This window comes from Microtus oregoni, unplaced genomic scaffold (assembly GCF_018167655.1).
Source record: "Microtus oregoni isolate MIOR12 unplaced genomic scaffold, Mior012 000028F_ref0000031, whole genome shotgun sequence".
Classification (NCBI taxonomy): Eukaryota; Metazoa; Chordata; class Mammalia; order Rodentia; family Cricetidae; genus Microtus; species Microtus oregoni.
The window spans coordinates 13,719,255-13,735,259 of record NW_024543087.1 but is presented as its reverse complement, the minus strand read 5'-3'; the positions used below and the strand labels follow the sequence as shown (position 1 = coordinate 13,735,259).

The following is a 16,005-nucleotide window of genomic DNA, read 5'->3' as shown; positions in this document are numbered from 1 at the left end:
TTGGGGTGAGGGCAGAATACCGGATGGGGGGGTGGTTGTAGGAGGAAGGCAGGAGGTGGTGGGGCAACGGGGGCGGGGGGGCGGCGGGAGGCTGAAGGAGGGGGGCGTGTCCGAGTAGCCCGGCCCGAGAAGCATCCCCAGCTTAGCTGGCTTTCCGTTCGCGTGGAGAGCGGGATGAAGAGGCTGGAGAGAAGAAATAAAGGGGCGAGAGCGGCCGCTGCGCTACCTCACGGCCTGGAGGCCGGGCTCTCCGAGGGCTCCCGGGCTTCGGGCGGCGGGTGGTGGCAGGCTTCGAGGGAAGAAGGCCGGTGTCCTGAGGGGCTCGGGCTATCGCCCGGGGAGGGGTAGCGGTGGCGCCCCCCCCAGCTCCGGGACCCGCCTACAACACGCAGCCCTGGGACTTATTGTTCCGGGAAGCCGCAGGCGAGGCCCGGCCCGGCCCTCGGGGTGCACCCGCCCCTGCCAGGGTCGGCGGGCTGGGGCAGGCGCGCCGACTGGCGGCCGGTGGGCTGCCTGTGCGTGTCTCTTTAAGGGGCTGGGCCTGCAAGGCTGCAGGGCGGGCGGGGTGCGCGTTGCTCCGGGAGTGTGTGAGGGAGGGAGCGACGGGCGGTTGCCGGAGGGAGGGAGGGAGTGAGCGGGCGAGCCAGCCAGCCAGCGACGCGGGCCGCCCCTGCCGCCGCCGCGATCGGACCAGCGGCCTCCTCCCCTCCGGTCCCCTCCCCCGCATCGGCCTGCCGCGGGGAGGGGGCTAGCGTCGCCGCCTCCAGCTGCTCCTCATGAAGCAGCTGCCGTCGCAGCCGCCACCGAAGATGGGGGATTTCTACGATCCCGAGCACCCGACCCCTGAGTAAGTCTCAGGTCCGCGGCCTCCCGCTGCCGTCGGTCGCCTCAGCCGAGGGCGGCGCGTCCTGACCGGTGGCGGCGCGCGGAATAACGGGTCCTTGGGCGGCTTCGCGCGGTCGCGGTGGGGAACAGGCCCGGCGCGGCCACCTCAGGCCGCCTCGCTTGGCTTCGGCCGGCCGGGCGGTTAAGCCTGGCGCGGATACCGCTGCTCGCGTCGCAGCGGCAGTTGGGGCGGCCCGGTGGGGGAGGGGCGGCCACAGCCTCCACTGCCGTTGCCGCGTCCTCAGTCGGCCGGCCCAGAGCTCGGCGCTCCCCGCAGCTCCTTCAGGACGCTCGGCGGCGGTCCAGGCTTCGGTCGCAGACCACGGTGCATAGTCCGAGGCGCGGCTGAGGCCAAAGTCGGCTATAGGACGCCGGCGAGTCTAGGCCGAGAATCCCCGGGCTCGGGTGGAAGCTCGACCCGTCGCCCTGCCTACCGGTGACGGCAACTCGGACCGGAAGGGCCTAGCGCGCGTCTCTCTGCAGTGATCCGCGGAGGGGCCCCGCGTTGCAGTCTTGGTTTTGATTCCTCCCCCCGCTCCCCCCTTGGGCACCCGACCCAGGCCCAATAGTGCTGTGAGCTTCACATTCTGTACCTTTGGCACTTGGGTTTTGTAATGGTGGCGAGGTTTGTCTGGTCCCGTTGTTGAGGTGACACCAGTTTTGTTTTTTGTTTTTACCTGAAAGTGAAAACCCGACGAACGTTTCTTTTCTCGATTATGAGGCTTGAACGCTTTGGCATACTATTTCTTAGGTAACAGAATCTTACCTACAAGGGTGACTTTTTGCTCCGTGTGAAGATTTTAAGAGACCTCATAATCTCTGCATAGTCTCTAAAGAAAATAGTGAAACATAGTTTTGTCCAAAGTATAGTTTCTTTTCAGTCTGGGACATTTTTATATTTCTATTGGGCAGTATCTGATAGCACAGCAAGCTTAGCAGTCAGGTTTGGAGGCGCCACTACCACCTGAGTTAGGACTGTAGGCAGCCTTGGCTGCTTATTGAAGATGGCCTCAAAACACAACAAAAGTAAACAGAAAGCTTCCACTTCAGAGTCTGGAGTCAGTTCCTTCCTAAATTTCTACAGGATCATTTTGTTTTTTTAGCTAAGTGGTCTCACCCAGTTGCTCAGGCTGGCCTTGAACCTGGGACCCTCCCTCTTCAGCTTCCTGACCGCTCGGATTACAATATGGGTGCGGGCCACAAACCGACTTGAAAAACCATTGTTTAACTCGTTTTGCTCATATTGATACACTTCAGAGCACAGAAAATTCTCTCCAAAGTTAACGTTTGTGGGGAGATCTAGTGAAGCTGTTAAACTTTCATAACTAAAGTATGACACTTTACACAGTCTTTGGAACCTTTGCCAAATTTTTAACCTTGGTTCAGGACTGTCTGAATCTTCCAAGATAGTTCTTTGATATTGTAACATAAAAGTTATTTTGTTGGGGTGTTGGTTATATCCACACAAAAAGCAAAATCTTTTTATGTTGCCTTAAGAAAAGTACAAAATTTTATTGGGACAATTTTAAAGGTCCTGTTTTCACCTAAGAAGAGCCTGAGTAGTTTCATCTCGCCTTCTTTTAAGCTTGCAGAGACCCTAAAGCTGTTCTCTGGCATTTTAGTTTGTTCTGTGCTTTGCAGAAGGCTTAATAATATAGGTCAGCTCTATGCACAGTCTTTTATGTGGTCTTAATAAAACAAAATCCATCTTTCCCTTGCAATAGTAAACCAGCATGGCTTTATCCTTCCCTGGGTTCTTGATTTTGGATTAACATTTTAATTGGAATGTTTGGATTTACTGTCTAATTAGTTCAGTAGCAAAGTTCTGTTATAGGTTTTTGGTTTGAGAGGTTAAAAACCTCAGGAGGAATTTGTGTCATTCAGTAAATGTTGATTGCTTTCCTTGTACAAAGTAACATGCTAGCCCAGGAAAGGCCAAGAGCCTTTCAGTGACTTGTTCCAGGTTGCATGGTGAAGACATCATCCTTGCTGATAAGATTATATCCTTTTTTTTTTTTTTTTTGGAGCAAAACATTTTTCATAATATGTGGAAAAATGGAGTCAGAAAAACTTAACTACAGTGAGAAATCATGTTTATTGTTTTTCAGTCTCGGAAATTTTATTGCTTTTCTGACATTACTGCTTCAGAGTTCTTAATATGAAGAGTAAGTTCTAATACATGTCTTTTTTTTCCCTGTTTATTTACCTGTATAGGTTATAAAATGTTTCTTAGTACTGGACTGATGTTGGCAGGCATCTTGAACAATATCCCCTCTTTTACATATGAAGAAAATGAGGCCTGGTCAAGAAATGAGAAGTAAAGTGATAGCAGACCACGTGAGGAAGTAGTGTTTAAAACTGGGAAGCACAATGCAAGGTTAAAGAACCATATTTTCGAGTCAGACAAACCTGCACTTGAACACTAATCTTGAACAAATGACTTACCTTTAAATTTGTTTTTTCCCATTTTGGAGACGGTTATCCTAATAGTAGCAACTTCTAGGGCTTTGGAGAAGATTACATGAGATGAGTGAACAGCTCTTGGCACAGAGTGTGGTGTGTTCAAGTACTTTTAGCCAGGGTTAATACGGAAAATTGAGAGGTATGATTTAAGATAAAAGATGAAGTTGGCTGTAGTTGAGGGGAAGCTTGGTTGTGAAGGGGCAAGTCATTCATTCCCTTTCAGCCTTGGGATGGTTTGAAATGGTTCTCTGAAGAAGTGTCAGTTGGAATGTAAATTTGCTTTGATTATACTTTGAGTTGGGCCTGATGATCTGTATTTGTCTTCTGCGCCTTCTTAGTCAGGTGCATATGAGTAGGCCTTGGCTTTTCCTACAGTGTAAATGACATTGTGTTCAGGTGAAATGGCTATAATCATTTGATTAACTACATTGGATGTCCGTGATAGTGTAGGGTAGATTCCAACAGAGACCTCAGGAACTTGTCGTAAGGAGGAGACAAACAAATGATAAAAGTGGCATTTAACTTTTTTTTTTTTTGTAAACACAAGCCTGTCTTTACTAAAGGTTGGCACTGTAGGAACAAGAAAAATTTATTCTTGTGAAGTTTACATTCCAATGAGGTCAATAAACAATAAATTATGAGGAATGACCAAAGGTAAAATGCCTTGGAAATCCTATAGGGTGTGGGAAATTTCTTATTGTTGAAGGAGTAACTATCTAAAGTGGGGTAACTAGTAAGCATCCTTGAGAGTAATAATTAGGCCGAGATATAAAATACGTGTGTGGCCGGGCGGTGGTGGCATGCACCTTTAATGCCAGCATTTGGGAGGCAGAGGCAGGTAGATTCTGTGAGTTCAAGGCCACCTCTGGCCTACAGAGCCTATTCCAGGACAGAAATTCTGTCTCAGAAAAAAAAAAAAAGAAAGTGTGTCCGGTGGGAGGGGCAGGAGTTGGGGTGGTTGGGCAGTAACCATTATAATTCAAGTAGGGGTAATAACTTGTTGAGGCAGTAGTATAAACTCTTCTCAGTAATGAGAAGGAAAGTGATAGTAAACAGGTTCACAATATCATGAGTGCAGATTCCACGAAGATTCCACGAATTCTACAGATTTGGCTGGGGTTTTTGTGTGATTTTGTGTTTTGAGAGTAACCCAGGCTACTTTGAATTCTTGAGCTCAAATAATCTTCCTGCCTCAGCTTCCTGAGTATCTGGCACTGCATGTGCACCCCACTGAGTTTTAATCAGAGGAATGATATGATTTGCTTTCAGCTTCAGAAGGCTCATTTGTAGCATTGCAGAGGAACAGAGTGGAAGCCTGAAGACTTGTAAAGAAGCTAGTAATCCAGAAGAAAGTTGCTGGTGGCTTATACCAAGGTAGTATCTGAACTAGATGGGTGCTCGATGTTTGTGGAGGAGTAAATAGGATTTGTTGACACATGACATGTTAGAGAAGTTAATGGTGATTCTAAGACTTTTGGTCTGTCAGAATTTGCCCTCAACTGAGTTAGGGGTGATGTAGAAAGAGCAAATTGGGATTAGTAGGGTTTTTTTTTTTTTTTTTCCCACAGTAAATTGGAGATGCTTGTTAAGATGTTTAGGTTGGATTGTTACATAAGTCTGGTGTTGTAGGGGAGGGGAGGGGAGGTCTAAACTGGAGATAAATTTGTAAATTTGTAGTCTATTTTTTTTTTTTTTTTGTTTCTCTGCTGCTTTGGAGCCTGTCCTGGAACTAGCTCTGTAGACCAGGCTGGTCTCAAAATCACAGAGATCCGCCTGCGAACTCACAGAGATCCGCCTGCCTTTGCCTCCCGAGTGCTGGGATTAAAGGTGTGCGCCACCATTGCCCGGCTGTAGTAATCTATTTAGGCAGTGTACAAAGCCACTAGACTGGGTGAGATTACAAGACATCCACTGTTCCACTGTAGTAAAAATAAAGACCGAAAATTCATCTTGGTTTATAGTTTAGATAAATCTTAGTGTTGTAGTCAAGGCTAATGTGAACTCCATGGCTCTTGTGCCTCTGCTTTCTCAGTGTTGAGAATATAGGTGTGACACCATGAGGCAAGAAATTCTGGGCTGGAGAGATGGCTCAGTGGTTAAGAGCATTGCCTGCTCTTCCAGAGGTCCTGAGTTCACATGGTGGCTCACAACCATCTGGAATGAGGTCTGGTGCCCTCTTCTGGCCTGCAGACATACACACAGATAGAATGTTGTATACATAATAAATAAATAAATATTAAAAAAATATTCTTTAAAAAAAAAAAAGAAAGAAATTCTCCTTTGAAAGCTCCACTGTGAAGATTTAGTGTGTGAGCCTTTTTGGTTGTTTGCTGTTAAGACACTGGTACCTGCTGGTGACCTTCAGCTCCTGCCTTGGCCTTCTAAGAGCCAAAATTACAAATGTGTACCCTCCATAGGCCTGATGGTACAGACTAATAATCCTCCTAGTGATTGGTAGTCTGAGGCAGGAGGATCAAATATTCAAAGCATGGTTGGGTTACTGAGTTAATTCAAGGCCAGCCTTAGACCCAGTCTTAAAGAAACTCTATCTGGTGATAGAGTTCAGTGGTTGAACACTGGCATGGCATGCACGAGGCTCTAGATTCAAGCCCCTGTATGTATGTGTTGGGGGGGGGGGGAGTGTACACCACTGTGTCCGGCATTTTTTTTTTTTTTTGAGACGAGTCTCGCTCATTATGTAGAGCTGGCTGTCCTGAAACTTACTGTTTAGACCAGGCTGAGTTAAAACACAGAGATCTGCCTGCTTCTGGTCCCCTAAAGGTCACCATTGTTTTTGTTGTTAAGACAGGGTTTCCCTGTGTAGCACTGGCTGTCTTTGGAAGCTCACACTGTAGACCATGTTAGGTCCCTATAAGATTATCAGTGCCCAAACCAGCTGGAAGTAGCCTGGAATATTACGCCCACATTCCCAAAAATGATATTTTCCTTTTTTTTTTTTTTATGGATATTTTCCTTTTTTTTTTTTTTTAAAAAGAGGGGGAAATGGTGTGGGAGAATTGTCTGTATTCTGTCAATCATGTTTTAAATAAAGCTGATTGGCCAGACAGGAAGTATAAGCGGGGAAAACCAGACAGGAAGTAGAAATGATGCAATGAGAACAGGAGAATTCTGGGAAGGAGGAAGTTGATTCCTCCCAGTCCTGTGCAGACCACCAAGGAAGCAGGATGTGACCTGCCAGCTGAAAAAGATACAGAGCCTTATGGCTAAAATAGATCAGAATAATGGGATTAAAGGCGTGCGCAACCACCGCTGGGCCTACAAATGAGACATTTTAGAAAACATTAAGGTCTGGTAGTCTTTTGTTTCATTTTGGTCAAGCCTAGGGGCTGCTTAGTGGCTTTCCAGCTGAGTAAGTAAATTGGTTATTTAAATTGAGTTCTAAAGTTGGTGTGAGTCTCTAAAGCTGCCTTTTATTTTAGAGTGCTTTTTCTGTCAAATGCTAACATCTTGCTAGTGAAAATAGCTTGGGATGGTGTGGGTGTTGATAAGAATATAATCGTGCAAACAGGCCCGATAGAAGGGCTGCTTACTGGGAGCACTGCTGTGGGCTTGCAAGAATCTGGAGCAAGTGGTGGTTTCTGACTAATAGCTCTTGCTACTGCCCACTTCCTTGCCAAGTATAGTTAGACCTTCTCTTTAGGAAGGGTTGTTTTTTTTTTTAATTTTTTTTTAAATATTTATCGATTTATTTATTATGTATACAATATTCTGTCCGTGTGTATGTCCGCAGGCCAGAAGAGGGCACCAGACCTCATTACAGATGGTTGTGAGCCACCATGTGGTTGCTGGGAATTGAACTCAGGACCTTTGGAAGAGCAGGCAGTGCTCTTAACCACTGAGCCATCTCTCCAGCCCCTTTTTTTAAATTTTTTAAAACATTTATTTATTATGTATACAATGTTCTGTCTGCATGTATGCCTGCCCACCAAAAGAGGGCACCAGATCTCATTACAGATGGTTGTGAGCCACCATGTGGTTGCTGGTAACTGAACTCAGGACCTCTGGAAGAGCAGTCAGTGCTCTTAACCTCTGAGCCATCTCTCCAACCCCTAGGAAGGGTTTTTGTATGTGTGTGAGTACCTATATACCTGTGGAGGTTAGGGGCAACTTTTGGGAGTCATTCCCTTCTGTCTATTGTGTGAATCCCAGGGATTGAAATCAGATAGTCAAACTTGGTGGCTTGTGCATTTGCCTGCTATGCTAGCTCACTGTTGTCAGTTTTGTTGTCCTGGTTTTTTGAGATAGGGTAGACTTCCTCTGTAGACCAGGCTGGCCTCAAACACAGATGTGCCTGCCTCTGCCTCCCACCATGCCTGGCTAGCCTTGATTTTCTGTTTCTCTTTTTCTTTTTTCTTTTTGTCTGGTTAAAAATATAACTGCCAGGGGGCTGGAGAGATGGCTCAGTAGTTAAGAGCATTGCCTGCTCTTCCAAAGGTCCTGAGTTCAATTCCCAGCAACCACATGGTTGCTCACAACCATCTGTAAAGACATCTGGCGCCCTCATCTGGCCTTCAGGCATACAGACAGAATATTGTATACATAATAAATAAATAAATATTTTAAAAAAAATATAACTGCCAATAATTTATTCCCAGGGCAACTCTGCATTCTAAAACATAAACTACATATTTTATAATTCTGCTTCTGTGCTGAAAGTATAGTCGGGTTAGCCAAAGATATGAATTTTATTAACATACAATAAAGTACCTAATTATAAATTGGTAAAACTGTAGGGCTGGAGAGATGGCTCAGCAGTTGAGACACTGACTGCTTTTCCAGAGGACCAGGGTTCAATTCCAGTTCCTACATGAAGCTCATAACTGTGACTCCAGTTCCAGGGGATCTGACACCCTGGATATATATATACATGACACTCTGGTTACACAGACATACATGCAGGCAAAACACCAATGCACATAAAATAAAGCTGGGTATGGTGGTGCACACCTTTAATCCTGGTACTCCAGAGGTGGAGGCATTCAGATCTCAGAGTTCAAGGCCAGCCTGGTCTACAGAATGAGTTTCCAGACAGCCAGGGACAGAGGAACTCTGGCTTGGAAGAAAGAGAGAGAGAGAGAGAAGAAATTGGTAAAAATGTATTTCAAAGGTTCCGTTATTTAAAGTATAGGTATACTCTATGGTAACTTTACCAGGCCCATTAAAAACCAAACTTCTATTATGCGATAACATAGGAATCCAGTTGTGCAATTATCAGCAATATTGCCTATTATACATTGCTTTGTGTAAGAAATACTGTTATTAGTTGATATGAACACATTAAAATAGTGTTAACTGAATAGAAAAGATTTTCCTTCATAACAACATTGGTCATATACTTTTTTTTTTTTTTTTTTCTCTTGGAGACAGGGTTTTTCTAGCTTTGGAGCCTGTCCTGGAACTAGACCAGGTTGCCCTATCTCTGCCTCCTGAGTGCTGGGATTAAAGGCGTGCGCCACCATTGCCCCGGCGAGTATTTTTTTTCTTTATTATTAAAGAAGATAATGGTGTGGTACTAGACAACAAGAAATGAGGGGCAGGGATTAAAATATGATAGCATATATTTCAGCTGGGCATATGCTTACTGGAAATATTTTTGTTAGCTGCATGTTTTTCTGACATGCATTCACTACTTAAGCATTTTTGTTTTCACTGTTATTATCTATATAAGTGAAGGTTTTATTTTTAGAATATATGTGTATATGTGTGTGGGTATGTGTTCATGAATGCAGGGACCAGAGCTGGCATTCCAGGCAATTGGGAGCCATTCTGTTTGGGTGTTGAGAACTGAACTCAGGCCCTCTGTGAGAGCAGGGAGGGTTCTTAACTGCTGAGCCATCTCTGCTGCCCTGTATAAGTGTTTAAAAGACACACACACATATATTTATATAACATTTGGTTTATAAGTTTTTCTTTTTTTAAAAAAAGATTTATTTATTATGTATACAGTGTTCTGTCTGTCTGTATGCTTGCTGGCCAGAAGAGGGCACCAGATCTCATTACAGATGGCTGTGAGCCACCATGTGGTTGCTGGGAATTGAACTCAGGACCTCTGAAAGAGCAGTCAGTGTTCTTAACTTCTGAGCCATCTCTCCAGCCCAAGTTTTTTCTTTTTAAATTTTTATTTCATTATTGAGAACCAAGCTTGGGGCCTCATATCCATGTTCTTTATCTGTTAGCACTCTGAGCTACAGCCCCAGTTCTTAGTTTTTGTTTTTTGAAGACAGGGTTTCTCTGTGTGGCCCTAACCATTCTGGAATTCATTCTGTAGACCTGGCTGGCCTCCAACTCAGAGATTCTACCTGCCTCTGCTTCCCAGGTGCTGAGAGTAAAGGCATGTGTACCACCACTACCTGGCCATTCCCAGTTTCTTTTTTTTTTCTTCACTATTTTACACACACACACACACACACACACACACACACACACACACACAAGCGTGCGCGCGCGCACACACACACATCTTGACCACACAGTTTCCCCTCTCCTCTCTTCCCAGTATCTCTTCTCCTTATTCCCTCCCTCAATCACTCCTCTTTCTCTTCAGAAAAAGTCAGGCTTCCATGGATATCAACCAAACGTGGCATATCAAGTTGCAGTAGTTGTGTTAAGGCTGGACAAGGCCACCCAGTGTGAGGGAACACATCCCCAGTTCTTAACATCGTGATTTTGAGAAGATTTTGATGGTTACTAATACTAGAGCCTTGCTAGCTTAGCATCATCTGTCTATTGCAGTTTTGCTGTAGACCTAAATTAGGACATTGTACAGTGAAGTACCAGAAAATTCAAGGACCATGATGAATGTTTTATATATAATATAAGCTGGATACTTCTTTTTTTTCACTGTCATGGATCAATAACTTAAACACAACAAAATTGAATTCCTAGAAAAAATTATAAACTAGATATTGAGGGTTGGAAGGTTGACTCAGAGGGTAAGTACACAGGATCTGCACTTCAGTTTCACTTGGCCACTCACAACCATCTGTAATTCTAGTTACAGAGGATCCAGCACCGTCTCATGGCCTCCAAGGGCACCAGGCACTCACATGATGCACATACACACAGACAAGCAAAGCATCCATTCCCATTCAAATTTTAAAATGTAGACATTGAGAATAATTGAGCCACTGAACAGTTACGTTTTGATTGTAGTGGTGCTTACACATAACTACATGGGATGAAATTGCATTGAACTGTGTTTATACACAAATGAATTTGAGTTCCGTGTTTAAAAAAATAGTGACAAAATATAATCTACTGAGCAGTAATATATGGTCCTAGTAAGGTTTAGTTGTTAACTTGAGACAGCCTATAGAATCATAGTGGGTAAAGCATTGATCTAGGAGTTGTCTTCACAGATCATATTGACCTGTATCATATTTATTAACAAATGTATGAGTGCTTGTCTACTGTGAACGGCACCAGTTTTTAGGCAGGTGGTCCTGGGCTCTTTATAAGAAAGCTAAGCTTGAGCTTGCAAGCAAAACAGCAATGTTCTTCTGTGGTTTCTACTTGACTTCCTGCCCTGACTTCCCAGGATGGTAGACTGTAACCTGGAAATGTTAATTGAATAAACTCTTACCCTAAGTTGCTTTTGGTCAGTGTTTCATTATTAGAGCAACAAAAATGAAACTAGAAATTGAACTGATAACAGCTCCAATTTCATATTAAGCTCTATGGCTACTGTTGAGGAGAATTGGGTAGAGTACAAAAATACTATTTTTTGTAACTTTGACTCTGATTATTTCCTAATAAAGATCTTTAAAGAATGCAGACCTGATCATTGGTTAAGGTCACATTGTTGTAAAAGTTTCTAAACTTTCAAGTCTCAGTTTCCCTATGTGATAAGAAGCAGTGAATGGGTGCTGAAAAGGGGCTGGAGGAAAGGCAGTGATTCAGCCAGGCAGTGGTGGTGCAGGGCTTTAAGCCTGGCCCTCAGGAGGCAGAACTCTCAGTGAGTTCAAGGTCAGCCTGGTCTACAAAGCAAGTTCCAGGATAGCCTGGACCCCAGGACCTGTGTTGAAAAACAAACAAACAAAAGCATAAGCAGCAGCTGCAGTGAGTGAACAGGCACTGGTTTGAAACCCAGTAAAATATGTTGCTCTTCCCTTTGCTACTACTCATACCTATACTGTTCTTCTTTGGTCTCTCATCTCTTATGTATATAAGGATATGCAAATTTATAGTTTTTTTTTCTGGGAAGATGTAATTTTAGTTGTATATTTGTATAGTTTTCCCCCCCTGAGGTATATGTGTTGGGTTTTTTTTTTTTCCTATTTTACTTTATGGGTGTTTTGCCTGCCTGCCTGAATGCTTATGCATCACAGTTATGCAGTGTACTTGGAGGTCAGAAGAGAATGTCAGCTACCCTGTGAGAGATGAGTTAGAGACAGTTGTGAGAGGCCTTGTGGGTGCTGGGAATTGGATCAGAGTCCCCTGCAAGAGCAGCCAGTGCTCTTAGTTCTTTTCTCCAGCCCCAATGTATGTGTTTTAAAATGATGAACAATAAAGTGTTCTAACTTTTGTTTTCTTGAGGCAGGGTGTAGACAGAATTTTCTGTTCCGCCCATTCCTGCCGCCATTCAGTCCCAAATAAACCCACGGAGGCTTACATTAATTTTAAACTATTTGGCCTATTGCTCACGCTTATTACTAACTAGCTCTTATGATTTAAATTCACCCATAATTCTTAGGTTTAGCCTTGCGGCTTGGTACCTTTTCTCAGAAAGGCATTCTCATTTTGCTTCCTACATCTGGTTGGTGACCTCTGCTTTTCTTATGTAGCACAGATTGGCCTTGAACTCACTATGTAATTGAATATGACTTAGAATTTCTGTTTCTCTTGGCTCTACTGCTCAAGTGCTAGGATTACAGCCATGCACTACCTCACCTAGTTTATTCAGTCTTGGCTATTAAACCCGGTGTTGCATGCATGTTAGACAAGAGCCTGCTTTCTGCCCATCACCCTATTTGAGTCTGTATCATATATACCATCCAGGCTAGTTTTGAACTTGCTAAGTAATCAAGAATGGCCTTGAACTTGTGATCCTTCTGCTTCTACCTCCCAAGTTTTAGATAGAATTAACAGGTGTAAACAACCTTGCCTCTGTAGTGTGTTTGAGATAAGAGCCTTGTTAATGTTGTTTAGTCCTACTAAAGCATTCTAAGTGACTGGGACTACGGCCTCATGCCACAAGGCCAAATTTTATTTTGAAATTTGACTCTGTCTTTATCTCTTTGTAGCTCTTCTTTGTTAAGAATAATTTCACAATTTTTTAAATTATTACTATATGAACAAGTGGAGGGGTTGTTATGTGATGTGAATGTGGCTTACACTTGCCATGACCTGGATATTGTCAGAGGACACCTATGTGGGTCTCTTCTTCCCTGTGGGTTCCCAGCTCTTAAAGCTCTCCCCTAATGCTTTTCAGTGATACTCTAATTTATACATGTTTTTTTGCTACGAACTGTATTTAGGATTAAGGAACAAAGTGAAATACATAATGGCTTGTATAGTATGGTTACAATACCTAGAAATACCATTGTTTAAATGAAAGCCACACAGACACTCAAATGTGTTAGAAGGCTTTGTAGACCAAGATGATAATAGATTGAATTAGAGATCTTTCCTTTTGCTTGTTTGTAATTTCATCTTTTTCTCTATTAATATTATTGTTTGTTTATTTTTATGGATTTTCGAGACAGTGTTTGTGTAGCCTGGCTGTCTAGGAACGCACTCTGTAGATCAGACTGGCCTTAAACTCGAAAATCCACCTGCCTCTGCCTCCCAAGTGTTGGGATTAAAGGTGTGTGGCACCACTGCCCGGCTTAGTGGTTTTATTTTTTTTTTGTTTTTGCCTGAGTACTGAGGAAGGAACCCAGGGCTTTGTTTACGTTAGGCAGTCACTTTAATTGTGTGATATTGTGTGTGTGTGTGTGTGTGTGTGTGTGAGAGAGAGAGAGAGAGAGAGATGAATTCTTTTGAACTGGAGTTACAGATGGTTATTAGGTGTTCTAGCGTGATTGCTAGGAGCTGAAGGCCCTTTGCTGTTAACCACAGAACCATCTTCCAAGCCCATCTCAGTTTTTTTGACACATGGTCTGGTTAGCCTGAAGGTTGTCATATAGACCAAGCTGGTCTGGAATTTGCACAGATAAGTTTGTTTGGATGAAAAGACTTGAGGCATTCACAGTTGGCTTTTTCTTTTAACTTTTTCTTTCTTAGATGTATGTATTAATTTTATGTGTGTGTGCTTACATTCACTTACCATTTACATTCTTGGTGCTCATGGAGGACTGAAGAGGGTGTTGAATCCCCTGGAATTGGAGCACAGATGGCTGTGCACTAGCATGTGGGTGCTGAGAGCTGAACCCAGGTCCTTAAAAGAGCAGCAATTGTTCTCAACTGCTGAGGCGTCTCTTCAGCACTAGATTTGATTTGTTGATTTTATTTGTTTTTGTGGGACAGTTTTTCTGTGTTGCCCTGGCTGTTCTGTGATTCTTTATCAGAAACATGCCCACTGTTCCTTATTCCATCTAATTGTGTCCTTTTTCTATCTTATACCTTATACTTGAGGTAACAGTGAATGGATTTTAGTTTACTTGTAGGAGCTGTTCTGTTTTAATCTTTACCTTTTGCCTGGGATCACTCCAAAAGTACATTCTCTAAGAACTAACCCACATTTTAGGATTATTTGCATTCCTGTTTTATTAAACTGTGTTTAATAAAAACAAAGTTGTCCACTTTGCTGCTACATTGTATGTACTTAGTCCTTATATTTACTCCTTTATGTAGGAATTGCTTTTGTAGCATCTATATTTTGCTACTTATTAGAAAAGGTAATCTCTTCTAGGTTAGGTACTGCCTTGCTTACTTTTGTGCTCTGGAACTTAGCATAGTGGCTTGCACTAGCTTCAGGAAATAGTTGTTACAGAGTTGTCACTAGGACAACGAAAGGATAGATTATATTAAGTATCTGTTTTAATGAAAAGTTTTATTTTGTTTAAGTATTTATGATCCTTTTTATTCTTTTGCATGTTTTCTTGGCTGAATGGGAATAGAGAAGAAGAAAATGAGGTAAGTATAATTGAACTAGTCATTCAAGAAATGGTTTTTAAGTACATTTTAGAATCTAGATAAAAGCTGAAAATATTTAAAGGTAACTGTTCCTTTGATTGTGAAATGAAATTAATAGTTTTGCTTAATAGTTAAAATAACTCATTCTAATGAGGGATATTGTATATAACAAGAAAATAATTTTTTTTTTTTTGGTTTTTCGAGACAGGGTTTCTCTGTGGTTTTGGAGCCTGTCCTGGAACTAGCTCTTGTAGACCAGGCTGGTCTCGAACTCACAGAGATCCACCTGCCTCTGCCTCCCGAGTGCTGGGATTAAAGGCGTGCGCCACCACCGCCCGGCCTTTTAAATATTTATTTATTTATTATGTATACAATATTCTGTCTGTGTGTATGCCTGCAGGCCAGAAGAGGGCACCAGACCCCATTACAGATGGTTGTGAGCCACCATGTGGTTGCTGGGAATTGAACTCAGGACCTTTGGAAGAGCAGGCAGTGCTCTTAACCTCTGAGCCATCTCTCCAGCCCACAAGAAAATAATTTTAAACTTAAAAGATTCAAGAAATTTAGAAAGGTGACTGGGCGGTGGTGGCACACGCCTTTAATCCCAGCACTTGGGAGGCAGAGGCGGGCAGATCTCTGTGAGTTTGAGGCTAGCCTGGTCTACAAGAGCTCATTCCAAGACAGGCTCCAAAGCTAAAGAGAAACCCTGTCTCAAAACAAAACAAAACAAAAAAACCAAGAAATTTAGAAAGGTGACAGAAACTAGCAGTTCTACAAACAGAATTCTGGGATCAAAGGTGTGTGCCACTGCACCTAGCTTTAGAATTGATTTTCAATCATACTATATTCAGGAGGAAAATTACTCTCTTAAATGGCAATAATAAATTAAAGAACATTTATTAGAAAAATGTTATAGATGGCAAATTTTTAATTGGGACTTGACTTGCTCTCCTGATATTAGCCTTTTTTTTTTTTTTTTTTGGTTTTTCGAGACAGGGTTTGTCTGTAGTTTTGGAGCCTGTCCTGGAACTAGCTTTTGTAGACCAGGCTGGTCTCGAACTCACAGAGATGCGCCTGCCTCTGCCTCCCAAGTGCTGGGATTAAAGGCATGCGCCACCACTGCCCGGCTCTGATATTAGTCTTTAATGTAGGCTTGAGGCTGCGGTGTGGTGGTGCCTACCCTTCAGTGCTGGAGAGCAGAAGCAGACTTACCTCTGTGTTCCTGACGAGACCTGCCTCATATGTTTATACATGCTTGAGTTTGTGCCTGTAGACTTTTCTGTTACTTTTCAAAAACCTAGATTATGCCTTTAACTTATGACTCCCACTGTTTCCTTTGGTGATTTGTCAGATACTTTGTCAGATAATGGTGAAGACTTCTTAGCTGTATCTTGTTTACATAGTAATATTGGAGAATAAATTAACATTACCAAACTTGTGTGTAGCCCAGGCAGAGATAGTGGTAGTGTGCTAAGGCAGAGTAATTTCTAGTATAATAGAAGGCCTTTTTTTGGCTACTTTATCATTAAAATGAATGCTGTAAGAGGGAAGGTCATTAAA

The 16,005-nt window shown here is 43.0% G+C and overlaps 1 protein-coding gene across 2 annotated transcripts in view; it reads left to right on the top strand.

The window, feature by feature from the left end:
* The first annotated feature begins 603 nt into the window (after positions 1 to 603).
* Setd2 (SET domain containing 2, histone lysine methyltransferase) overlaps positions 604 to 16,005 on the top strand; it is a 95,773-nt gene continuing 80,371 nt past the window's right edge. Inside the window, exons 1-3 of one of the 2 annotated variants that reach the window (XM_041676857.1) lie at positions 604 to 847; positions 4,618 to 4,722; positions 14,430 to 14,445. In XM_041676857.1, coding sequence (XP_041532791.1) covers positions 777 to 847; positions 4,618 to 4,722; positions 14,430 to 14,445 — 192 coding nt within the window. In that variant the 5' untranslated portion in view covers positions 604 to 776. The remainder of the gene's footprint in view (positions 848 to 4,617; positions 4,723 to 14,429; positions 14,446 to 16,005) is intronic. The other variant, XM_041676858.1, reaches the window with a different exon arrangement.